Consider the following 27,586-nt stretch of genomic DNA (forward strand, 5'->3'; position numbering starts at 1 on the left):
AAAGCCATATGTGAAAAACCCAGAGTGACTATCATCCTCAATGAGGAAAAACTGAGAGCTTTTCCCCTAAGGTCAGGAACATGGGAGGGATGTCCACTCTCACCACTATTGTTCAACATAGTACTAGAAGTCCTAGCTTCAGCAATCGGACAACAAAAAGAAATAAAATGCATCTGAATCAGCAAAGAAGAAGTCAAACTCTCACTCTTTGGAGATGACATGCTACTCTATGTAGAAAACCCAAAAGACTCCACCCAAAAGTTGCTAGAACTGATACAGGAATTCAGCAACGTGGCAGGATATAAAAATCAATGCACAGAAGTCAGTTGCATTTCTATACAGTAACAATGAGACAGAAGAAAGAGAGATTAAGGAGCCAATCGCATTTACTATTGCACCAAAACCCGGAAGACACCTAGAAATAAACCTAACCAAAGAGGTAAAGGGATCTGTACTCTGAAAACTGTAGAGCACTCATGAAAGAAATTGAGGAAGACACAAAGAAATGGAAAAACATTCCATGATCATGGATTGGAAGAACAATATTGTTGAAACGTGTATGCGACCCAAAGCAACCTACACATCCCATGCAATCCCTATCAAAATACCATCAACATTTTTCACAGAGCTGGAACAAACAATCCTAAAATTTGTATGGAACCAGAAAAGACTCCGAATACCCAAGTAATCCTGAAAAAGAAAACCAAAGCTTGAGGCATCACGATTCTGGACTTCAAGATATATTACAAAGCTGTAATCATCAAGGCAGTATGGTACTGGCACAAAAACAGACACCTAGATCAATGGAACAGAATAGAGAACCCAGAAATGGACCCTCAATTCTATGGTCAACTAATCTTCGACAAAGCAGGATAGGAAAGAGCATCCCCTGGAAAAAAGACAGTCTCCTCAACAAATGGTGTTGGGAAAATTGGACAGCCACATGCAGAAGAATGAACCTTGACCACTTTCTTACACCATACATAAAAATAAACTCAAAATATATGAAAGACCTAAATGTGAGACAGGAATCCATCAAAATCCTAGAGGAAAACACAGGCAGCAACCTCTTTTGACCTCAGCTGCAGCAACTTCTTGCTAGACACGTCTCCAAAGGCAAGGGGAAAAAAAAGCAAAAATGAATTATTGGGACTTCACCAAGATAAAAATCTTCTGCACAGCAACAGAATCGGTCAACAAAACTAAAGGCAACCTATGGAATGGGAGAAGATATTTGCAAATGACACGTCAAATAAAGGGCTAGTATCCAAAATCTATAAAGAACTTATCAAATTCAACACCAAAAGAAAAAAAATCCAGTCAAGAAATGGTCAGAAGGCATGAACAGACATTTCTCCAAAGATGACAAAGAAATGGCCAACAGACATGAAAAAATGTTCAATATCACTCAGCAAATACAAATCAAATACAAATCAAAACCACAATGAGATACCACCTCACATTTGTCAGAATTGCTAAAATTAACAACTCAGGGAACAACAGATGTTGGCGAGGATGTGGAGAAAGGGGAACCCTCTTACACTGTTGGTGGAATGCGAGCTGGTGCAGCTACTCTGGGAAACAGTACGGAGGTTTTTCAAAAAGTTAAAAATAAAGCTACACCATGACCCAGCAATTGCAATGCTAGATATTTATCCAGAGGATACAAACATAGTGATTCAAAAGGGCACATGCACCCCAATGTTTATAGCAGCAATGTCCACAACAGCCAAACTATAGAAAGATCCCAGATGTCCTTGGGCAGATGAATGGCTAAAGAGGATGTGAGATTATATATATGTGTGTGATGGAATATATAATGTACTATTACTCAGCCATCAAAAAGAATGAAATCTTGCCATTTGCAAGGATGTAGATAGAGCTAGATCATATTATGCTAAGCAAAATAAGTCAGTCAGAGAAAGACAAATACCGTATGATTTCACTCATGTGGAATTTAAGAAACAAAACAGATAAACATAGGGGGAGGGAAGGAAAAATAAAATAAGATGAAAACAGGGAGGCAAACCATAAAAGACTCTTAACTCTAGGAAAAAAACTGAGGGCTGCTGGAGGGGAGGTGGGTGGGGGTATGGGGTAACTGGGTGATGGGCATTAAGGAGGGAACTTGAAGTAATGAGCACTGGGTATGCAACTGATGAATTGCTAAATTCTACACCTGAAACCAATAATGCAGTATATGTTAAACTGAATTTAAATACATTTTTTTAAAGTATAAACTGTCAGTTATAAGTCGAGTAAGTTCTAGAGACCTAATATACAACATGGTGACTATAATTCATAATGTACTGTATACTTAAATTTGTCCAGACAGATCTCAAGTTCTCATCACACACATGAAAAATGGTAATTATGTGAGATGATTGATATTTTAATTAGCTTGGTTATGGTAATCATATCACAATGTATACATATATCAAAACATAAGCACCTCAAATATATGAAATTTTTATCAATTGTAGAGCAATTAAACTAGAAAGAACTGTTGAAAATATACTAAAAACAAAACCAAAACCAAACAGTGAATCACGTAAGAAATGATAACATGCGTAATCTACATTTTACTTTAACCTAAAAAGTATGCCTCCATTTGTTCGTCTTCTGAGTTAGGACCAGGGCATTTTGGAGGGCATCCATTAATGAGAGTTCTGCAGAAATCACACCAATGATTTCTCATTCGTGTGTCCAGTTTGAATTTCTGTAGTTGAAACAATAGAAGTGCAAAATCCTACTAGGCTTTTCTTTTTTTTTTAGATCCAAATGTTTATAGTTGTGTTATCCATACCTACTTTAACAACAAAAAAGTGCATTTTGCCATTTTAGATTTTTCCAAAGCTTAGCTTTCATAAAAGAACCATTTTTTAAAAAAACCCTTATTCCACCATTTTGCATTATTCAGTACAATGAGTACAACCAGAATGAACAGATCACAAAGGCAAAAGGGTTCCTTCAGCCAGAGAATCTATGCAGAGCTTCTGCCCCAAGCCCATTTCCTTCCACCAAGCCCACCAGCTCACCTGCGTGCAGAGCCATCCTTTCCACCCTCCTTCCAGTCAAAACAGGTGAGGGCTCCTCTTCTTGACCAAAGAGCCCTTTTAGGCTTACATCTGGTCTCCCAACACCTCGGATACTTCGGTCTACATCCTATTTTCAACATCTCCCTCTTTTCTACCTATTTTCTGGGATCTCATCCACTCCTAGAGCTTCCCTACCACCCAGTTGCTTACAATTCTTAACCCTGTGATTCCATCCTGATCTTTCTCCTTAGCTCCAGAACTCTATCTCCAGCAACCTACTAATTAAACCTGTCTATATATTCCAGAGGGACCTTAATCTCCACATTTCCAAAATGCAATTTCATCACTTTGCCCTTCTGTTGATCTTGTTCTTTTCCTCCCTGAGTCTTTGCACGTTCTATGTCTTTTCTGGGAAAGTTCTTGCCAATACACCTCTTTGCCTGGCTAACCTTTCCTTTGCCCTTAGATCTTTACAACTAAGAGGTGCGATCCATGGGCCAGCAGCAATAGCCTCTGAAATGCAGAATCTCAGGCCTCGATCCAGACCTACTAAATCAGAACCTACATTTTAATAAGATCCCAGGGTGGTTCGCATTTACATTAAAATTTGAGAAGCACCGTTTTTTACGCTCCTGTAGATATATTTTCTCTGGATTGATGTTTTCGATTCCTCAAGCCTCAGGCAGGTGCCTCTCCTCTGTGCTTGCGTGGTAGTCTTATTAGCACCTAACACACTGCACCTGTGTGCACCATCTTCCACTGCCCTGTGAGCTCTTTGGGGGCAAGACTGTATGTTTATTTATCATTGTATTCTCTACAGTAGCACAGGACCTGGCACATAACAGATGCTCAAAAATAAGGAGGACACGTGTTGTAATGAACACTGGGTGTTATGTGCAACTTATCGAACCATTGAACACGATATCAAAAACTAATAGTGTACTATATGGTGGCTAACTTAACATAATAAAAATAAATAGTTGTTTAAATTAAAGTTTTAAATTATTTATTTATTTATTTATTTATTTATTTATTTATTTATGAGAAAGAGAGATTTGGTGGGGGAGAGGAAGAGAGAGAATCTTGAGCAGACTTCGTGCTGAAGGGGAGAGCCCGCTGCAGATTTCAATCTCATGACCCTGAGATCAGGACCTAAGCCAAAACCAAGAGTCAGATGCTCAACCAGCTGAACCACCCAGGCGCCCCTAAATAAAATGGTTTTGGAAACAAGCAGAGAAAGCATCAGCTTTCCAGTTTAAAGAGATTCGGACTTAAATTCCTGCTTTGCCAGTTACTAGATGTAGAATCTTAGACAAGTGACTCACCTTTTAGAACTTGCTAGCCACTGGTAGAATGAGACTAACATCAACTATTCTACAAAGTTGTTGTTAGGATTAAGAGTATAATACATATAAACCCAGAACACAATGCCTGCCACATCAGAATTGCACAGGAAGTGGGAGTGGTCTTCTCCCTTAGAGTTCCCAAGCAGTCAGACTTGACTGAGTTTAGAATACCACTCGCTGATATAGAAAGATGGGCTGTACTTGAGTGAAATGCCCTTTGTCTTCCTGTTCTTTTTCCCACTGCATAAAAACAAAAATAAAAAGTCAAGAAAAGTGAGAATTGACCTGGAATCAGTGTTCTTCTCTGCTTTGTGTCAGAAAGACAAAACCCAAACTTGGGCCACCAGACATGCTGGTCTTCAAAGACCTACACAAGGGATCCCAGCCACATTCTGGGACCCCCGAGCTTAGTTGTTTAATCCTCTCTCCCCATTTCTGTCCACCAGTGTCCTAAAGAAAAGTAAATAAAGGAACTTTATTCAAGGTGGGGCAGCGAACAAATAAACTATAAGCAGAATAACCTGCATTAGATATACTAGCTGGAAGTTAAAATTTGCCCTGAGAAAAGTCTTATCATCTTTTTGACAATTCACCCTGAGCCCACTCTTATATCCTGCATCTTCATTCTCCAACCACATGATTCCAATCCCCTCAATCTCTGGCTCCCAAGCTTCTTCTAATAGTTGAGCTAATAAGGAGAGAGGGCTACAATTATCAACACCAGAATCAAATTAAAGGGGCAGAGTGGATTTGAAAGAGGAGAAAGGAAAGGCAAGGAAGGGGTACTTTTCATCTATGCAGACTTGACAGTATGTTGGCCATAAGGCCACCCCCAATCTTGGCTATGCTATGGGTTCTGTATGGGTCAAAAACTGTATTACCTGACCTGAAGTCACATTCTCCGGAAGTGTTGTGCTAGACTGGTTGACTGTTGTAGATCATGCCACCCCCACTTCCACGAGAGCAGAATATAAAGCTAGAGTGACTAGATGAACCATAAATGTCTGAAGGATGTTTCTTTCAACTATTATATACAAACCAAATACTTTTCCCAGGTCTTTGCATAAACAACACTTGGATACACAAACATTTTATGCTTTAGTTATCTTTATCTGTGTGAGGGACAAAGTAATCCATCATCCCCTGCATACTTTTGAAAAAGTAGTGGGGAGAGACAACTTCACAGGCTTTCTCAGCTACAAAAGCATCTCTGCAAAAAGTAAGTGATTGAAATTAATTATAAATAATACAGTGTAATGGTTAATTTTAGGTGTCATCTTGACTGGCTAAGAGGTGCCCAGATTAAACATTTCTTTTTTTTTCCTTAGATTTATTTATTTATTTGAGGGACAGAGGACAAATGGTAGGGGGGTAGAGGGAGAGGGAGAAGCAGACTCCCCACTGAGCAGGGAGCACGATGCTGGGCTCAATCCCAGGACCCTGGGATCATAACCTGAGCTGAAGGCAGATGCTCAGTGGACTGAGCCACCCAGGTGCCTCTAAACATTTCCAAGCATGTGTATGAAGTGTTTCTGGGTGAGATTGATATTTGCATTAGTGGACTCAATAGATTTCCCCCTCCAATGCGTGTGAGTATCATCCAATCCACTGAGGACCTGAATAAAACAAAGGTGGAAGGAGGAATTAGCCTCTTTTTTCTGCCTCGCTGAGCTGGACATTTCATCTCATCTTCTCCTATCCTTGGACTTGGATTTACACCATTGGCTCCCCTGGTTCTCAGGTTTTTGGACTTAGACTGAATTACACCACCAGCTTTCCTGCGTCTCCAGCTTGCACATGGTAGATCTTGGGTCTTTCATCCCAAGATTTATTATGAGAAATTGGCTCATGTGATTATGGAGGATGAGAAGACCCAAGCCTGCCATCTACAAGCTGGAGACCCAGGAAAGTGGGTGGTGTGATTCAGTACACCAATAGGATAAAAAATATATATCCTATTGCTTCTGTTTTCTCTGAAGAACTCTGACTTATAGGACAGGAAACTGCTTATTGAGATTGAATTAAAAGACTGACAGAAAAGAATAATGAGGCTCCTCTCCCCGCTTTGCCTTCCCGGAAACTTCCTGCAAAGAAGAAATTTGATTTAAAATCTATTGTGCCTTGATTGAGTTAAGTATAAGTCTAGAAGATTTATGCAGACTTAGTTCTCATCTGGTCCCCTAAAGGGGGGAATGTTAAAATCCCTAACACAAATCCATCACGTAATCCACCAGTAACACAAACATGCCTTGCTCTCCTCTTTGCACGTTGTAATTCCATTTCTACAGCTAGGTACTTCTATTCCTCCCATAGTAGAACCACAGGCTCTTAAAAAAGCATTCTTTCTCCTAAACTCAGAGAAGTCAACGGCCCAGTTGGCTTAAAGGCCTGACTGACTACCTGGGTCTCACATCTCTAGACAAGCCACTTGAACAGAGTCTTTCAGGCCAGAGCAGCTGGCTCCATGCTTTGCTGCCTCTTCTCTCCCTCTCACCTCTGTCTTTCCCTTTTTCTGCCAGTTTTGGCTCCTCTACTCCAACCAGAACAGCCTCTGAAGGCAATCTTATCAAATGCAGCGGAGAATGAATTATGTGGACCTCGTGCAGGGACACCGTGTTCATCCAGGGCTCAGCTCAGTTCCTTTTAGGAGAGAAGTCTGTGGAGGTCAATGCCCCGGGCAGCCTTAGCCAGTGATATCCCAAGGGCCACGCAAGGCTGCTGAGTCTCTCTCTATTCTTAATTTAGGCTTTATGGCTTCTTTGAGTATGAGACAAGTACCCTGTTTCTTCAGTGTTGGTCAGCCCCACTCCATCCGACAGTCCCGCCCCTGTGGATCCGGCTGGTTTGTCTGACGGGCACCACTTGACCTGACCTCTGTTTCTTCTGATGCCTGGTTTTCACTGAAGCACTTGTGTACTCATCATAAATGGATGTTACCAATTAGCGGAGGCTTCTTGTCTAGATAAGTTTGTTAGACTCTAACACTATGAGGTTTAGGACTGTTGCTTCAGTATAAATTGCCTGATGGATATGTGGGTCCATTCACATTCATCTACACGAGCCCCATCCCACCCCTGGGAATCCATACTTTAGGCCTTGTAAATTAGCACACTCAGGACTGTAATCTAGGGGCCTCACAGAAAAAAACAACACTTTGAATCTTTATCTAAGTCTGAAACAGAGAATTCCTTAATTTCCGAGGAGATATTAAAAATAACGTTTATTGGTGAAGGAATATTCCTGTAGTTATTTAAAGATGGCATTTCAGGCAAATTAGACTGCCTTATAAATAAAATAATGAAATTATAGGCAAATATTAAGGTAAAATGGGCTAAATCTTTCTAGATAAAAGTTTCTTGGTATTTTTATATTACTGGCTTCATACAGTAAGTACCCCAACGGGATGTCAGTGAAGGAGATTATCCTCACAGGGAAAGAAACCCCGCCCTGAATGATTCCTTGGGGAAAGTAAAAGAGAAATTTTAGAACCTTTATGAGACATTGATATATTCCAAGGAATTCTAGATTTTGATAAGCTTTACAAACAGCCACATTGAAGCTCTCAATAATCTTCTCTCATGTGAATAATAGGAAGATACAAATACATGTCATTTATTACTAAAGGTAGCTATTTACCAGTTGCTCTTTCTTCTTCTTCCAAAATTCAAGATCCCAGTGGTTCTCATTATTTGTGGTAGTTATATTCTATAAAGTCTCCAAGAATGCTGCAAATTGGCAAATATTGGACAGTTTTCTTAGGGGAAATACAGGGTTAGGTTCCTGTGAGCTTCTGGTCACATTTTCATCAACTGATCAATACGCAACTTTGTTTTTTGTGTGTTTCTGCTTAAAGATACCATATTTAATGTATATTATCGATTTATTAACATCGAACCAGCAGCCAACAGCAATATAACTCCTGCCTGAATGAAGTTTCCTTAACACATGCTTTTTCTCTATAAAGTATATCACAGTCTCCTTGTGCAAAGGAGCACCAGGCAGCATTTTCACACTACACTTGAGGGCCATTTTAAACCATGAAATCACCAACCAAAAAAAAAAAAATCACTAATGTAAAAATTGGCATGATTATAGTCTGCAAAAATGGCCCTTTACAGTGTGAGAGTGAAACAGATAGAGAACCACCTTGTCTATCCTCAGCTTGGAGCACATCAGGTGACTCGAAGTTTTCATTGCTCTGTAAAAACCCACAAATGAGCACAAAAGCACCAAGAGACTGATTTGGGGGGTTACAAATAAACTTTAGGCAGTAGGTCAGTTGACAAATATGGAAATTGTCAATAATGAAGACTGTACATTCTGGGTCCCCCAGCCACCTCTCCCTTAAGTATCCTCATTCTTGGGCTACTCGGTAGATTACTGGATGGATTTAAATAACTTGGGTTTCTGGAACCCTACTGGGCCTGCTTTCCTGAAGCAAGGTCCTTAACAGGATCTTCTTCCTCACTCTGGTTAGTCACCTAATAACTATCACTCTCTGCAGGGAACACTTGTCTGCTAGCAAGAATTCGATACAGTAAATTCAGTCACATTTAAGAGGTCATGGCTGATATGATACCTGTTCCAGAGACAGAGATAATTTGGCAAAATCTGTTTATTCCTTAATTATATCGAATGAAACTTTAATAGAAAGGTTTCAGAGAGGTGGGCAGATAGTAGAGGAAATGAGGGTAAGGAAGGCACATTTCTGATATGCAAGGGAGCACCTGCCTTGGGAACTGAAGTTTCCCTCCTAGGCCCATGGTTATAAAACATGGCCTGTGAAAGTCCATGATTCTGGACTTCTGTTTGATGTCAGCAGTCTCAGAACATGAGAATCCACTGCCTACTCTTCCTCGGGTCCCCACAAGTATTTCAAGCTTCCCTCCCAGTGTCCAAGGATATTGGCCCCAAGTGGCCCACCAGGCGGGGGCTGAGCATCTATTAAGCACAGGACATGCCTGGCTTTGAGAGTATCTCTTCCAGGAGCTGGCTGGACAGAAAAGTGTGTTCCAGGACAGGCTTGCACATATGGTCAAGGTTCTTTGGCATGGTTTGGGGCTGCCACCTATTGTTCAAAGGTTTATCGTTATGAGAAGAGGACTCTAACCAGAGCCTGCTGAGATAAAAGCCGCTGCCCCATCCCATGCTGGGAAATGTAAGTGTTATTTCAGTGGCTCTGTACACAGCTCTGTAAATCTATACCTTGGAGTCAAGCCCAGCTAGAGAGTGAAACATTCCCTTGTAGGTCCTCCCTGAAAACCAGTCACATATGCTCACACGTGAAAAGAACAGCAAGGCTGCCCCTGGCAGCTCCCCACCTTGCAGAATTTCAGAAATGCCTGTGGCCTCACCAAAATGAACCCTCTGAACAAAAGGAGGTAGAAAGAACGAGAGGAGACTGGATGCGGGCTGGTTTCTTGGCCTCGCCTTCCTTCCGCCCCCAGCCTCCTTCGCTACAGATGTTTTTGCTGAGCTTCCGTCCAGCCTTCTTGGCTTACTCTTTGGCTTGCTCCCCGGGGACCTGTATTCAAGCAAGTACGGCAAATGTTGCATGAATCAAGAAGAAAGATTGCCTTTGCCTAGCTAGTTTACTTTTCAAATAACACTTTTGCTTTCTAATTACGAAAGTTGTCGGGCCCATTGCGAAAAAATATTGAAAAATGCAGATAAGCAATGAAGCAAATGATGAAAATCAAGTGTGATCCTGTCATGCAAACACAATCATTGTTGACACTTCTGTTGTTTTCTCTTAGCCTTTCTCTATGAATCAGTATGAATAAATATGTTTCCAACGGGATTATATTGGGTATAATGTCTGCATATTGCCTTTTTCCCCCACTTGGAAATACATTCTACATAATTTCTATGATATCACATATCTTCAGACCATCATTTTTTTTAAAATAAACTTTATATTGTAGAGCAGTTTTTAGGTTCACAGCAAACCTGAGTGGAAGGGGCAGAGATTTATCTTATGGCTCTGTGCCCACACATATGTATAGACTCCCTCATTATCAATATTCTCCAGGCCGCCAAGCTGCATGGCCTTCTCATTTCCTAATTCTCTTAATCAAGACTTACTTTTGAGTTTTCACATGATTTCCAGGGGTTATATTCAAAACACACAGAAAACATTTAAAAACCAGCAGGCATGGAACAACTAATCAGAACGACAGGCCAGTCAGGCAACAGCTGGGTTCTGGAGGCCCCAGACTGTGCCAGGCAGGAACTTTAGTTTAGTGTTTACACAGCAGGGAGCTGTAGAGCAGGGTCTAGAAAGCAGACAGTACTTGTAGGGAGGGCTTCAGATAAGCGCTATTTATCCGCATAACAAAAGATTTTCAATATTTTAAGAATCCATGTTGTCACATAGGTGCTAATTTCCTGAATATCAGAACATTTGTTAAAATCACAAATAGAACAGCTATAAGCATCTTTGCATAGAAAGATCTTTGCATAGATCTCTGGTTACTCCTAGGTGGACAGTTACTGGGTCAAAACATTTGATGCATTCTTAGGTCCTTTAGGATATAGTCCTAAATTGTTTTCAAAAGTTAACACAATTTATACTTTCACCAAGCTTCATATCTTTTTTTTTTTTTTAAGACTGACTTTATCATTAAAACCTGTGCGCTATGCGGTACGTTTTCGGCCTCTTAGTTCCTTTCAACCCAGTATATCCACTTACAGATATGTATCCAAGAAAAATAATCTTGTATGTACAAAAAGAGGCACATACAGGGACATTCATTGTAGTGTTGTTCATAGCAAGAGCAACAACCCAACTTTGTTCTTTCTCAAGATTGCTTTGGCTATTTGGGGTCTTTTGTGGTTCCATAGAAATTTTAGTATTACTTGTCCTAGTTCTGTGAAAAATGTTGTCAATATTTTAATAGGAATTGCATTAAATGTGTAGATTGCTTTGGATTGTATGGACATCCTAACAATATTTGTTCTCCCAATCCATGAGCACAGAATCTCTTTCCATTTGTTTGTGTCATCTTCAATTTCATTCATCAATGTTTTATAGTTTTCAGAGTATGGGTCTTCCACCTCCTTGACTAAGTTTATTCCTAGGTATTTTATTCTTTTTGGTGCCATTGTTAATGGGGCTATTTCCTTAATTTCTCTTTCTGCTACTTCATCATTAGTATAAAGAAACACAACAGATCGCTATATCTTCATTTTGTATCCTGTGACTTTACTGAACTTATTTATCAGTTCTAGTAGTTTTTTGGTAGAATCTTAGAGTTCTCTCTACATAATGTCACATCATCTATAAATAGTGAATGTCTTACTTCTTCTTATTGATCTGGATGCCTTTAGTTCCTTCTTCTGGTCTGATTGTTGTGGCTAGACTTCCAATACCATATTGAGTAAAAGTGGTGACAGTAGACCTTTTTTCTTGTTCCTTATCTTAGAGGAAAATATCTCAGTTTTTCACCATTGAGTATGATCTTAGCTGTGGAGTTTTCAGGGGCCTTTATTATGTTGAGGTATGTTCCCTCTAAACCTACTTTGTCGGAGTTTTTATCATGAATGGATATTGTACTTTTTCAAGTGTTTTTTTCTGCATCTACTGAAATGATCCTATAGCTTTTATTCTTTCTCTTGTGATACGCTGTATCACATTGATTGATTTGCAAATAATGAACCACTCTTGAATCCTGGGAATAAATCCCAATTGATTGTGGTGAGTGATTTTTTAAAACATATTGTTGAATCCAGTTTGCTAATATTTTGTTGAGAATCTTTGCATCTATGTTCATGAGAGAAATTGGCCTATACTTCTCTATTTTGTTGTGTCTTTATCTGGTTTTGTTTTCAGGGTAATGTGGCCTCATAGAATGGATTTGGAAGCTTTCCTTCCTCTTCTATGTTTGGGAATAGTTTGAGAAGAATCACTATTAACTCTTCATTAAATGTTTGGTAGAATTCACCTGTGAAACCATCTGGTCCTAGACTTTTGTTTGCTCGGCGTTTTCTGATTATAGATTCCATTTCTTTGCTAATAATAGGTGTGTTCAAATGTTCTATTTCTTCCTAATTCAGTTCTGGAAGGTTATGTGTTTCTAGAAATTTATCCATTTCTCCTAGGTTGTCCAATTTGTTGGCATATAAATTTTCTTAATGTTCTCTTGAAAACATATTAAATATTCAAGAACAGGAAGAATGGATGGTTAAAATACTCCATGGAAATTGATGGTATGAAATATTACACAATGATTAAAAAGAATGAGGAAGCTGTACAAGACTGACTCAGAAGGCTCTGAGACATATTGAAAAAGGAAAGCATGTGTGGGACATAATATACAGTATAAGCACAGTAATATTATATAAAAAGAACTTGAACATGGGGGGTGCTTGGGTAGCTCGGTCAGTTAAGTGTCTGACTCTTGATCTCAGGATCATGAATTCAAGCCCTGTGTTGGGCTCTGCACTGGGCAGGGAACCTACTTAAAAAAAAAAAAGCATCTGAATATGTAAGGTAATGTATAAAAAATGAGTACATGACTATCTGGGAAGAATATACATCAAAATATTGATGTCTCTGAGGAGGAGAAGGATTATAAGGCAAGTTTTCTCATTTTTTAGTCTATGTATTTTTATAGTGTTTTAATTCTTTTTTAAAAGATTTATTTATTTATTTGAGAGAGAGAGAGAACAGGATGAGGGGCAGAGGGAGAGAGAGAATCTCAGTCAGACTCCATGCCAAGCACAGAGCCAGATGCCAGGCTCAATCTCATGACCCTGAGATCGACCTGAGCCGAAACCAAGAGTTGGCACCTAACTGAGACACCCAGGCATTCTTACAATGATAAACTTTTCTTATTGTGTGATTTTTCACAATATCCTTTAAAATATAAAATAAAGGTGTCCGTTGCTTTACTTTTGTTTTTTGTTTTCTTTTTTTCCCCCATCAGAAGAATTCCTTCCCCAAAAACTTTTAATTAAAATTCCAAGATGTATGAGATCTAAAATCCGTGCTGGTCTGATTACAAACCAGCTTCAAAGGCCTGAGATCTGTGCACTCATATGAGCCCTACCCTTGATTTCATGCTCTGCTGTTACTGTTTTGAAATTCTTAATAATTTTTTAAAAAGGGGTCCCATTTTTTCACTTTGCACTGGGCCCCATAAATTATGTAGCCAGTCATGACCACAGATTAAGCACTCTCTGAGTTCCAAGAGTGTTTTGTGAGCTTTCAAAATATCAGAACCATTGTCTTGTCAACTGGAGAGTAGAGCCTCAGAAGTAAGCCTCCTAAGAATATGCTTCCTCTTTTTTCTTTTTTTTTTTAAGTAGGCTCCACCAGTGTAGAACTCAACACAGGGCTTGAACTAGGGACCCTGAGATCAAGACCTGAGCTGAGATCGAGTCAGATGCTTAACCAACTAAGCCACACAGGTGCTCCTCCTAAGAGTATTTTGAGCAGCTCTCAAGATCCAGGTCTTGAAATCATTGCTTCTTTCTTTTTTCTAAAGATTTATTTATTTATTTATTTATTTATTTATTTATTTATTTGAAAGAGAGAGAGAGGAGGGGTGGGACAGGGGGAGAGGGAGAATCTCAAGCAGACTCCACGCTGAGCATGGAGCCTGCCCTCGGGCTCAGTCTCACGACCCTGAGATCATTATTACCTGAGCCGAAATCAAGAGTCAGACAGCTAACCGACTGAGCCACCCAGGAGCCCTGAAATCATAGCTTTTTTTTTTTTTTTTTAAGATTGTATTTACTTATTTGACAGAGAGAGCGAGCACACGTAGTCAGAGTGGCAGGCAGAGGGAGAGGGAGAAGCAGACTCCCAGTGAGCAGGGAGTCCAATGTGGGGCTCAATCCCAGGACCCTGGGATCATGACCTGAGCCAAAGGCAGATGCTTAACCAACTGGGCCAGCCAGGCACCCCCAAAATCATAGCTTGAAATGACTGAGGATTTCAGGCACTATAATGGGCTTTCATCTTTGCAGTTAAAGGCATACCAGCGCTAGACACATCCATTCCACTTGCATTGCACAACCTTTTTTTCCAAATGTCTTCCTGATTTCCGTAGAAATTCCCTAAGATTACAGGTAAAGCCAAAATCTGCTTATGATATAATAAATGAAAACTCTAACTAGAAATCCTGTTTAAACCTGAAAAGTTTACTTTCATGTTATCTCCTCTCGGAGAAGGAAAGATGGCTGATGTTTCAGGTAAAGGATGACTAAGAGAAACCTGCATTCTATGGTAGTGGTTTTTTTTCCCCATTAGCTGAGAAATTAAATTTCCTTCTTATGGCTTACTTTCTTGGGCTTCCAAAATGATTGCATTTTTCTCATCCTGTGTCAATTGAATTGTTAAATGTTTGAGAGAAGATTTTGTGTGCAGAAAAGATGAATTGCATCTGTCATGCAAAAGGAAATGAAATGAGTCTCAACAGGGCTTGTCTCGGAAAACCCACGCCAGCGCCCAGAAACCACTGCTTCGTTTTCTAACAGCTTGCTTAGAAACCATCTATTCCTTTCTAAAACGCTGCCTGAAATTGCTGTGTTCCTATAGCGTGACTCAGGTCATGGCATGTCCTCTCACAGGAATCTTTGCTAATTCTCCATTGCCAGCAGGCTTCTCTGCCTTCCTTCCTTTCTTCCCTCCTCTCTGAAATCTGTGCTGGACCAAAAATCACAAAAAGTCCCATTACTCCCAAACAGCCACTTTCAACCTTTGGATGACCATCCTGCAAATTATTTCTCTATGAAAAGAAAAAATATCAATATGGCTATAAATATGTATTGACATACATGTGTCTCTCATCATTGCCTTCTTTCCTATTTAATTGATTTAAAACATCAATTAAATTACATCTGAATAAAATACAATTAAATTTGTCAGGAAAACTATCTCCTCATCAAATTCTGTTTAAGCTCAAACTGCTTATGTTGGCATGCTGATGTATTTAAGACAGGTCCCATTCCCCAGAAAACTTTCTTCCCTATTCTTTGTTTACCTGAACAACATTTGATTCAGTCACACTTATTTTTGGAAACTCCTTAAAAGTATTAGAAAAGCCACGTTACCCCTAGGTAGGCCCCCTTCCGGTAATCCCTTTGCTCTGCAATGCTACAGCAATCCTATAAATGCCATTCAGCTCTTGCCATTCCACATATACTAACTGTTACTATTTTTATCTTTTTCTAAGCTGAAGGTAGACAGTCTTGGATATCCTTTCTTCCCCCGCCTTATTTAGCACAGTGCCCTAGATTCAATAACATCTGATAAATATTTGATAGCAGAGATGAGGATGCTGATACCACCATACAGGAGAACTTCACCCTGATGTTTTATTCCTAAATATCTGGGAAGCTGTAGGCACTACTTTACCTAATCTTTCTCATTATATGTGTTCTCTACCGCTTCCTATAGCTCCAAACCTGACATCACTCTTGTTTAGGGTCTAAAAAAGAGAGTTTTGGCTTCTAAGACCTTTCCTGAATACCATAGGGCACGGTAGTTTTCCTTTCTTTCTCTCTTTCTTTCGACTTTTTCTTTCCTAAAAACAGGATCATTTTATTAAAGGGCTGGAAGCCAGGGGCTTCCCAGACGTAGGATGAATAATGCTCTTCTTATCTTGGCGGTCAAGACCTTCACCACCTGAGGTTTCATATATTTTATTCCTCCAAGCTGTCACTTCTCCTTTTCAGTGCCTGCTGTGTCCCAGGGACTGGACCAAATGCTTTATACACAGTTATCCCACTTCCTATTCACAATAAGCCTGTGAGGGAGACATTTCCCTATTTCGTTCATGAGAAAAGGGAAGCTCAGAGGTATTAAGTAACTTACAGGTATCTCTCCGTCCTGGCAAAGTTTAAAAAGAGGCACATTCAAAGCAGATTATTTGATCTAACTACTGGTGTCATAAGAATGTTAGAAAGTGAATTAAAATATTACAAAACCCTCCATGCAAAGGTACTCTTTAAAGGTTCTGATTAGTAAACATGTATTTACTCCTTTCTAGGTTTAATTTCTGAAATCTCTGGTTCTCAATGAGGCCTTTTGCCAATACATTCACAGTGTAGGGTTTTCACAGGGATCTAATGCCCTGAACTTTTAAAAATATTTTATTTACTTTTTTATTTGAGAGCTACAGTATGAGCAGGGAGGGGGCAAAAGAAGAGAGGGACAAGCAGACTCCCCACTGAGCACAGAGCCTGACTTGGGGCTCATTGTGGGGCTTGATTCCAGGACCCTGAGATCATGACCTGAGCTGAAATCAGATGCTTAACCAACTGAGCCACCCAGGCGCCCCTCTAATGTCCTTCTTGATATAAGTGCTGCATCTCAAGCCTAGCTGAGCCAGAGGTGGCCTGGTGATGGGCAGGGAGGTTATATAAGGATCAGAACCAGAACCTCTCCCTGGGATGGAACAGATGCTGGGCAGTTAGACGTAACTTCAGGCTTTGGGAGAAGGTTTTCTGAGCATTTAGAGATTATGACATTGGACTAGAAATAGTTCGAGAAAGCTGTCCAGTTGTGATATCCAAGATGCAACAATGGGGATGCCCTATGACTGTGGTTGCTACTGCTTACAAGATCTTCCTGTGTGCCTGGAACTTCACTTACTTTACCTATAATCTTTAAAAAGGGTTTCCCGAAGTGTAGTCCATGCAACACAGTGCTTTGAGCATGGAAAAACTTGTGGGATCAAGTAAGTGTGAGAAACAAAGTGCACTATTTCCACTCCACCAAAGAAATTGGATTATTAAAGTAAATGCAAAAATAAGCATCCAGGGCACCTGGGTGGCTCAGTCGGTTAAGCGTCTGCCTTCGGCTCAGGTCATGACCCCAGGGTCCTGGGATGGAGCCCGGTGAGCGGGCCCCCTGCTCACCAGGGAGTCTGTGTCTCCCTGTCCCTTTGCCCCCCCCACTCCTTCTCTATCTCAATCACTCTCTCTCTCAAATAAATAAATAAAATCTTTAAAAAAAAAAAAAGCATCCACTCCACCAAAGAAATAGATTATTAAAGGCTCTAAAAATACCAAAAAAAAAAAAAAAAACCACCCCAAAAAACCCACACACAAGAAAACCTTAGAATCAAGAAGCCATATTGAAAACATTTAGGATAAGAATATGTAATGAACAAGAGAAATGGCAACTATAGTCATCAACATTTAAGAAATTTTTGTTGAAAGGAGAGAGCTCAGATGGTAATTCAAATACACAGAGTGAAGGACTTTTTTCCTACAAGAGGGGAAGCAAGACAAGGTTTTCACACAGGCAAAGCAATACTGCAGAGGCAGAGCTTCAAGATATATGTCTGTTTCCTCAAAGAAATTGCGAGCTCCTTAGGGGAATGCCAGAAGTGGAATAAGACCCCAAGGGTCTGAATCAAGAGAGCCTGAGGAAGAAGAGTGGAGAGTACTTTATCTGAGCTCGAAGGGCCTGGGAGAGGAAGAGGAAGACCTACGGATGTGCTGAATGCAGAAGAGGCTACACAAAGCAGCTGCTTGGCAGTGGAGAGCATTCCCATCAGGGGGCCTCCATCAGGGCAGTAACGTGGGAGGCTTGGTCACCGCTCACAGAGGGAGCTGGCTTCATTTTGGGAGTGGGGCATAGAGGGAAAGGAACCAAGGAAGACAGAAGACAGCTGTTGGTCACATATATCTGGGAGCAAGAGATGTGTAAAATTGTGCTGAGTAACAGTGAGAACCCAATGTGAAAACAGTCATTTACAGTGGTCCTTGGATCCAAACTAACCAGGTTTGGGTTTGAATCCCACATCCTTCCCTTTCTGAAAGGTAGTAAGAATTGGATTAGGTAATATATGTAAAACACTTAGAAGAGTGTCTGGCACATTAGTAAGTATTCAGTAAGTGTTAGCGATTATTGTTGTTGTTATTAAATTGTGGTGGAGCCACTCATAAGAATCTTGTGATTTTTCTTTTTTTTCTTTTATGTCTCTGGTTTTTTTTTAAGATTTTATTTATTTATTTGAGAGAGAGCACAAGTGGGGTGAGGGGGAGAGGAGCAGAGTGAAAAACACACTCCCCCAGAGCAGAAAGCCTGATGCAGGGCTCAGACCCCAGGACCCTGGGATCATGACCTGAGCCGAAAGCAGATGCTTAACCAACTGAGCCACCTAGGTGTCCGTGATTTTTCTTAAAGAAGCATAGGTTTATTTGAGACAACCAAAGGTATGAGTACAGTCATGATATGAGACAGGAACCCCAAACTGAAGATTGGCTTAGAAGGTACTATGGGAGGTCACAATTTTTCTGAGTTTCTAATTAGGTAGAGAGCATAGAAAGCCCAGAAGAAGAAAGGTGAGATATCTGACCTTGAGCTTTTAGCTGAGGAAATATTCAGGGTGATGACAAGACCTAAAATATTGACATAGAAAACATGGCTACCATATATGTATTCATTTCATTTCTTTGACAAAATATTTTTGAGCGCCTAGTACCAGCCACTCACCTAGTGCCGGGGTACAGCAGTCAACAAAGCACACAGTCATCGCTGTCTTTATAGAGCCTTCATTCCAGCCAGAGCACAAGCAATCATCCAGCAATACCCTAAACTTCCTCCTCATATTATTATCTTAATCGACAAACCACACAGGCAGGTATTCTCAAACATGCTTTTCAGACAAAAAAAAAAAAAATTGTATTTTGCAAAAACCAAATAGCTAATAAATGGCAAAGCCTGGTTTGAAACACTGACCTCATTCGAAAGTTCATGCTTATAAAAGTTGTTCTGATTTCATCACTGTGCTGCCAAATAATGTTGGTAGTTGTAGAGGAAAGCTTTTAACTTAGGACCCCTGAAGTCAGAATGTTAGCCCCTTCCCATGGGTGCCGAGCTCCCCAAGAATGAGAGGAGAAGATGAAGTACCAAGGAAAATGTGAACTTGGTACTGAAGTCTTGGAAGAAGTGGAAGAGGGTGGTGGAGAATGGTAAGAGGAAGTATGGATTTCAAAGACGAGTAGACGACGGAACCATGAAGTAGGAGTAGCCCTGGTTTGCCAGATCAACTGCTTCTTCATTCCTGCTAAGTGGTGGTGGTGGGGGGGATGGGAGAAGTCATGCAGAAGGTCGTGGACGCCTTGTTCAGACAAGGAGGTGAAAGGAGTGGGCATGGGAGAAGCAGCTGAAGGTGGAAGGACATCCCAGAGCATCGTGTCAGTAGACAGAAGGACAGAAGGCTGGATTTAGTTTCCAAAGAGTTGGCAGGAGACACAAGGAAGCTGGGAGACAAGCTGGAGATGTAAGTTAAACGAAAGCAGGAGAGCGCTGCATCCCTAGAACCTTGTGAGAGGGGGTTGAAGGGTTGCATGTGCCACATTCCACGTGGAATGTCAGAGAGGGCAAGTCCAACTGCAAACTCACCTGCCTAGGTGTGTACCACTCATAAATGGCCTCATTTTTGCCTTTGGCGCTGGGGAAAGGTGGATCTGGCATCACCAGAACTTTCCAGGGAAACTTAACTATTGCTAGTCTACCCCCACTGAATTGAGAGGTTATTTGTGATTGCCAAATCAGAAAGAACAAGGATATCACCAGGCATATATACATTTCACAGCTGTACCATCTCACCATAACTTGGCCAGGAGGCTATGGTGACATCAAATCCTTGATTATTGGAACCATGCTTTAAAATTTCTGGGACCCCAAATTGTCTGGCTAGCAGGTACTGAAGAGGGTGATCTGAGAGGCCAGCCAGGCCTGGAGAAAATCCCCCAAGAAATGTAAGTTACAGATTTCATCAGCTATTTTTTTAAAATAGTTGATCTGTTCCTTTTGAGTAATGCTTGTCCAAATTTGTAATTTTATTTATTTTTTAAAGATTTATTTATTTTAGAGAAAGAGATTGATCATGGAGTGAGGGGAGAGGCAGAGGCGCAGAGGGAGAGAGAGAATCCCAAGCAGACTGCACTGAGCACGCAGCCCACCATGGGGCTGGATCTCAGCACCCTGAGATCATGACCTGTGCAGAAACCAAGAGTCAGATGCTTAACAAACTGAGCCACCCAGGCATCCCACCAAATTTGTCATTTTAAAGATTTTGATGAGTTTGTGGAAAGGAGGAGGGATTCATTCCACTTGTACCAAACAATCCTAGAGGCCGATGGTGTAAACATACAGGCTTGAAGAGATAGGGTGTAGAGAGGAGAAGACAGATTCGAGTTTCAAAAGTCTAGAGTGTGAATACTTCCAAACTTTAATGCATATATGAATCACCTGGGATCTTGTGAAAATGCAGATGCTGATTCAGTGAGTCTGGGGTAGGACCCAAGACTCCGGGTGTCTATAGCAAGCTCCCAGATGGTGCTCATGCTGCCGGTCTGCAGACCATACACTGAGTAGCAAGAACCAAAACACGGAACTAGTCAAGAGCTAGCTTTAGGCGCACCTGACTGGCGTGGTGAGTAGTGCCTGTGACTCTTGATCTCGACATCTTGAATTCAAGCCCCACATTGGGTGGAAAGATTACTTAAAAAAAAAGTTAGCTTCAAAAATTAGCTTGTTTTTGAGGTGAGACGGCTATTAAGTAACCTATTAAAACATATTGGGCATCAAATGTATGTATAATAGTAGGATAATTGCCATACTTGTAGCCAAAACTTGCAAGTTTTAAAACCCTGATTCTACCATTTCTAGCAATAAAACTTTGGGCAAATCATGGACCATGTCTGAGTCTCAGTTTCTGCATCTAAAAAATGGAGGTAATAAGATCTGCCAGGGTTGCCTGACCATTCAGGGTGGACGTGAGAATCAAATGAAACAACTTAGTAAAAGTTCTTTATAAACTAAAGGTGCTGCACATGTGTAAGCATTAGTAGTGGTAGCAGTAGTAGTAATAGTAGTAGCAGTAGTAGTAATAGTAGTAGCAGTATATTTGAAGCTAAAGAAACCTTACTAATAGCTCCCATCTCTACTGTTTTTATTTTAATAGATAACATTGCCAAGTGTTTGTATCTATCCGACACTGTGTTAAGCACAATAAGAATTATTTGATTTACTCCTCACAACTCTAGTAGCACCAGTGATAGTAATGTTAGCCCAATTCTACAGATGAGAAAAGTAAGACCTAGACCATTAAGATTACGCCGGCAGCCAAGGGTTGATGCTGTGGTATGAACTCAGACTGACTCTCCAAAACTCAAACTCTTGTTCACTGCATCCAGTTGATTCATTGTAGCAAACACCCACCATCACAGAAGAAGGTGAGGGTCTAGAACAGGGGTTGGCAAACTTTTTCTGTAAGGAGCAAGATCGTAAATATCAGGCTTTGCATGCCACATTTACCTCTCTTGCAACCATTTAAGTCTGCCATTGCAGTGCAGACACAGTCAAACAATACGTAAAGAAATGGGTGTGGTTGTGTTCCGATAAAATGTTATTTAAGAAACAAGTGGCAGAATGGCTTTGGCCTTCAGGGTATAGTTTGCTGATTCCTGGTCTAGAAAATTCTGAGTTGTTCAGTATGGTAGCCACCAGTCACATATGGCTATTTGAATTAAATTTATTTAGGTTAAATTAATTTCAGTTCCTCACTTGCATTAGCCAGATCTCAGGTCATAATTCAGCATCATGAGATCAAGCCCTGAACTGGTCTCCATGTTGTGTGTGGAGACTGCTTGGGATTCTCTCTCTCCCTCTCCTTCTACCCCTCTCTCTTCTCCCACGCTCTCTCCCTCTCTAAAAAAAAATAATAAATAAAATAAAATAAAAATGCATATACACTTTGACCCAGTAGTTTTACTTCTAAAGAAGTATCCTAAGTAAATAATAGAGATGCACTGAAAGTTACTAAGCAAGGATATTCATTACTATATTATTTATATTAGTAAAAACTTAGAAACAACCTAATTGTCAACAATAGGAAAAGAATATGAAAAATATCAAATTTAGAAGCAGGAAATAAATACAACACAATATTAATTTTGTCTGGATATCTCTGTGGTATCTCTGCTTATCTTCAGAGTACCAATGATTTCTTTTTTTTTTTTTAAATGCATTTCGAGTAAGCTTTTTTTTTTTTAAAGATTTTATTTATTTATTTGACAGAGATAGAGACAGCCAGCGAGAGAGGGAACACAAGCAGGGGGAGTGGGAGAGGAAGAAGCAGGCTCATAGCAGAAGAGCCTGATGTGGGGCTCGATCCCATAACACCGGGATCACGCCCTGAGCCGAAGGCAGATGCTTAACCGCTGTGCCACCCAGGCGCCCCCAGAGTACCAATGATTTCTATTTCCTTCTTTCTCCTTTTCTATTTTTCACAATTACATATATATATATGATCAAAAAGAGATTATAAAAGTGAAGTTTTCCCATCTCCCTAGCCTGACTCTTTTATATTGCTCTCTAATATTCCCAAAGATTCAAAATACACATTTGCAGGCCCAGACCACCCTCATGTTCACCAGAGAAATCCTAAGGAACAGCCACACCTAAGGCTTTCCTGTATATATTTGAACAGAGAAACCTAAGAGCTTACTTTGAGGTCCCTTACAACTAAAGGCCAGTTTGGGAAGGAGAGGGGCTAACACGCCTGCTCTCAGTGTATCAGCGTGGGGGATGCAGTTGCCAGTGCCGCGGTGAAAGCCCTCTTGTTGGCATCATTGTCCCTGCAGTGCGGAAGCAATGGCGCTCATGAAGCTAAGTGACAGGACATCTCTGCAGATGACGACAGTTGGAAAGGAACAACAGTTGGCTGAGAAAAACAATGGCTTTCTCCACAATACGGATGTGGCTGAAGGTGCAATGCGGAAGTAAGTGCAGCCTGGGCTCCCAGGGACAGTTTCCGTGGTGTGTCCGGACACTTCCTCCAGACAGCAGGATGCAAATAACGAGATTACCGAGTGCAGGGGTGGGGTTGACAGTCTGCTCTACGATTCTTCTAATTTTGACCTCGTGAATTTTTTTTTGTGAGACACTAAAGGGGCCTACGGTCATGAACCGGGTGGACATCAGCTGAACAGAAATGGTCAAGGCTCTAATCTCAATTTGCAAAAATACTTTGATTGTTTTGTGCCTTTATTATCTTCTCCTGCAAAATATATAAACCATTTACAATACTTTGTAGAGTACACAAGGCACAGAGTGTTATGTAAATATATACATGCTTTTGTTAGTACATGATAAAAATGTGTTCTAATATAAACCAATGGTTAACAACCTTTTTATTTTATTTTATTTTATTTTATTTATTTTTTTTTTAAAGGTTTTATTTATTTATTTGACAGAGATAGAGACAGCCAGCGAGAGAGGGAACACAAGCAGGGGGAGTAGGAGAGGAAGAAGCAGGCTCATAGCGGAGGAGCCTGATGTGGGGCTCGATCCCAGAACTCCGGGATCAACAACCTTTTCAAATAGGAAGAAATTTATTAAAGATTTTCCAGAATCCTCATATGTCAAAAAAGCTATTATGACATGAAAGATGTTTTTAAACGCATTTGTAATTTATTAATAACAGTTGTCTATACATTTGGAAACTTAGAGCAGTATTTATTTATGTAAGCAATATTTATTCAGTCCATAGAAATATTTATAGATTCCAAAACCTCTTTCTGTGCAGGGTAGGCGTGTGAAGTGAGCCCCACCTCCGGGTTCAACACGCATAGACTGGACACTACTGCCATAGGCCTCCATCACAAACTGACCGATTCACTCAGAAGTATACGTGGGTGTGTGAGCATGTGTGTACATATATACACACACATATGCACTCCAGAAAATAACAGTAGTCCAACAGGAAATGGGCAAAGGCTATTAACACACTTACCATAGGAAAGGAAATACAAATGAGTTTTATACACAAAGGCAAAGATGCTGAACCTCACTAATAAAAAAAAAAGATTAAAACTAAAATGAGATACCAGTTTCAGCACATGGACTTGGAAAGATTAAAAACTTTAATAATACATGATTGCAGAAAAGGAGTGGAAAACAGGCTCGCTCATCATTTTTGCTGGAAGTGTAAATGGGTTCAACTTCTTAAGGCATAACTTGGTAACATCTATGAAAATTTCACTATATGTACCTATTTTTTTTAAAGATTTTATTTATTTATTCGACAGGATAGAGACAGCCAGCCAGAGAGGGAACACAAGCAGGGGGAGTGGGAGAGGAAGAAGCAGGCTCATAGCGGAGGAGCCTGATGTGGGGCTCGATCCCATAACGCCGGGATCACGCCCTGAGCCGAAGGCAGCCGCTTAACCGCTGTGCCACCCAGGCGCCCCAAGTATATGTATCTATTGACCCAGCAATCTATTTTGGTGTTTTCAACAGATACACTTGTGCCTGAGCCGAAGGCAGCCGCTTAACCGCTGTGCCACCCAGGCGCCCCAAGTATATGTATCTATTGACCCAGCAATCTATTTTGGTGTTTTCAACAGATACACTTGTGCACATAAACATTGACACATAGATGTGTAGGGATAGGCAGTACAGCATTGTTTGTAGTTGCAATTAACTGGGAATAATCTACATATGCATTAATAAAGAATTGATTTGCAAATTAGCGTATGGCCCCAAAATGGAGTACCATATAAGCATTTTTAAAATGAGGCAGGGGCGCTGGGGTGGCTCAGTCAGTTAAGCGTCCAGCTCTTGATTCTGGCTCAGGCCATGATCTCAGGGTCGATCTCAGGGTGAGAGTTTGAGCCCCACATCCCAGCTCCACGCTCAGTGGGGAATCTGCTGAAGATTCTCTCTCCCTCCCCCTTCCCCCACTCGTGGTCTCTCTGTCTCGCTCAAATAAATAAATAAATCTCTAATAAAACAGAATAAAATAAAATAAAATGAGGCAGCTCTGTATGTACTAATATGAAATGGACACAAAGTGTTGTTAAAAAAAGAAATATAAGGTACAAAATAGTGTGTATAATATTCTCTCACGTATGTTTAAAAAGGCATATATATTTACATAAACATGGCTGCTTATTTGCGCATAGAATCTCTGTGAAAGACAAAAGGAGAAACTAGTAAATGTTGTAGGGAGGACATCTGGGGGCTAGAGATCAAGGTGAGATCGCAGACTTATTCCGTTCTGCATGGTCTTTGAACCACAGGACACTTTTTAACTCTACTTTTTTTAAAGGCATATTTATTTATTATTTGTTTATTTTACACACACATTTGCACACACAGCTACGCAGCTGCAATGGCTTTGGAATTTGAAATCTCACTGTTAAATCACTTCTCGATTCAGTCAGCAAATACTTATCCAGCCTCTCTCCTCCTGTTTGTGCAGCGGTCTGTGCTGGACACGATTCACAGAGTCAGATCAGTGCAGGGGCAGCAGGCACCCTGGGGGCTGGGAAAGAGTCCAGTGTTCTTCCTCCAGAAATGTTAGGGCAGGCCTAAACCGTACACCTCAGGCATAATAACAGCATCTGTCCTGATTGTGTGGCTTGCAGTTTGCTACGGGAATTTACCAAAATTGACCACATCTTGGACAGATCGGAGGATGAGGACAACATTTTCTCCGAAAATCCTCAAACTGACTTCTTTCATGAGACAGAGACTACAAAATGGGTAAGGGGGAGACTTAAATGTCACAGTGGGTGAAGAGAAGAACCTGATATCTCATATCTAGACGTGGTAAAGAAATATCTGAGGGTTTCCTCATAATAGGTGCAGGGTATTAGGAGCTTGAAACCAGGAGGGAGGTAGTGTCTCCTCTGAGGGCTGCTGTTATCACATGAGGGACTTGCTACCCCTCCCACGCAAGGACTTGTGCATTATTATGTTACCTCGGTCCTTGGGATTTGTGAAAAATCTGTGACATTTTTCACCTCAGAGTAAATTGCCATGTGTCAAATTGGCCCCTGCTCCCAGATTGCCTTCCAACAGGAAGCATGAGAGAGATCTAGTTACTCTTCATTCAGTCTGAACATCTCTCAGTCTTTGAAATTCAGTCACCCAGCTGACATGTGATGGAGGAAATTTCAACAAACGCCTGAGATTGTCCTGGAAAGGGTGTATGTTTTCACCACCATTTAGATCAAAGCAAAATCATGGCTGAGACAGACCCAGTTTATTATCATTGAGCAAATCTCTCCATAGATTCCCCAAGCCATTGATCATTGGTTTCAACCAGTCAGAAAAACATAAAGGAAGGATAGAGTGGGATTGTCTGCTCCCAGGCTTATGTGGCCCCAAAAGGAAGCTCAGGATTGATCTCGTCGACTACTTCTCCTTTGAATATATTTTGGATTCAAGGATGGCTAATTCTGTAAATCCATAGAAAGAAAGGCCACCAAAGAACATCCTAAGCTGGACCTTATCTTTAAGGACTCTTCAGGAAAGTAAACAAAGATGTAGAAGGGGATAGAAGGCATGTGGGGATGGAGTTAGAGATGTGGAGAATAGATATATGAGACAGACAAGAAGTGAAAGGAGAGATAGCACCTTCTATGGGAGAAAAAATAGGACATGAAATTAGAAAGGGAGACTTAGGATGGGGATTTTAGGAAGGCTGAAGATGGGAAAAGGAAATAGGGCAATTGAGGTATGAGGCACTATGATCTTAGGGAACACATGAGTTGAAGGTATTACTCTATAAATAGTATCATCGGATTTTTTTTTTTTTGCCGGGGGTGTGGGGGGGCTTCTCCCTGGCCTCCAGGCAGGGGTTGCTACCATCAGACCCACTTTGCCAGGACCCCTTCCCTGCACGCCCAGTTTAATGTGCCCTGCTGAACCCTGTCCGTCAGTGAACATCACTTGTTGACTCAGTTCAGATCAGAATAAGTCTAATTAGAGCATAAAATTATTCACTCTGTAAGAGTGAATTATTTTTACCAAGTAGTCCACATTCTCGGGGCGCGTAGGTGGCTCAGTCGTTAAGCATCTGCCTTCAGCTCAGGTCATGATCCCAGGGTCCTGGGATCGAGCCCCTCACTGGGCTCCCTGCTCAGCGGGAAACCTGCTTCTCCCTCTCCCACTCCCCCTGCTTGTGTTCCCTCCCTCGCTGTGTCTCTCTCTGTCAAATAAATAAAATCTTAAAATAAAATAGTCTACATTCTCAGGGTATAAGGCAAAAAGACTCTTACAAACTTCAGGTCAAGGTATAAGGTTTACCAAAAGGCTTTTTAAAAATTTCGGCTATATTTCTTTTTTTTAATATAATAATTTTTATTATGTTATGTTAGTCACCATACAGTACATCCTTAGTTTTTGATGTAGTGTTCCATGATTCATTATTTGCGTATAACACC

The 27,586-nt window shown here is 40.7% G+C and overlaps 1 protein-coding gene across 1 annotated transcript in view; it reads left to right on the top strand.

Moving 5' to 3' along the window:
* The first annotated feature begins 22,756 nt into the window (after nucleotides 1-22,756).
* The window catches only part of SMCO2 (single-pass membrane protein with coiled-coil domains 2), a 32,737-nt gene continuing 27,907 nt past the window's right edge, over nucleotides 22,757-27,586 (top strand). Inside the window, exons 1-2 of the mRNA XM_040641902.1 lie at nucleotides 22,757-23,134; nucleotides 25,784-25,901. Of these exons, the coding sequence (XP_040497836.1) occupies nucleotides 23,007-23,134; nucleotides 25,784-25,901 (246 nt within the window). The 5' untranslated portion in view covers nucleotides 22,757-23,006. The remainder of the gene's footprint in view (nucleotides 23,135-25,783; nucleotides 25,902-27,586) is intronic.

Source organism: Ursus maritimus, unplaced genomic scaffold (assembly GCF_017311325.1).
Source record: "Ursus maritimus isolate PB19 unplaced genomic scaffold, ASM1731132v1 scaffold_26, whole genome shotgun sequence".
NCBI classification, from domain to species: Eukaryota; Metazoa; Chordata; class Mammalia; order Carnivora; family Ursidae; genus Ursus; species Ursus maritimus.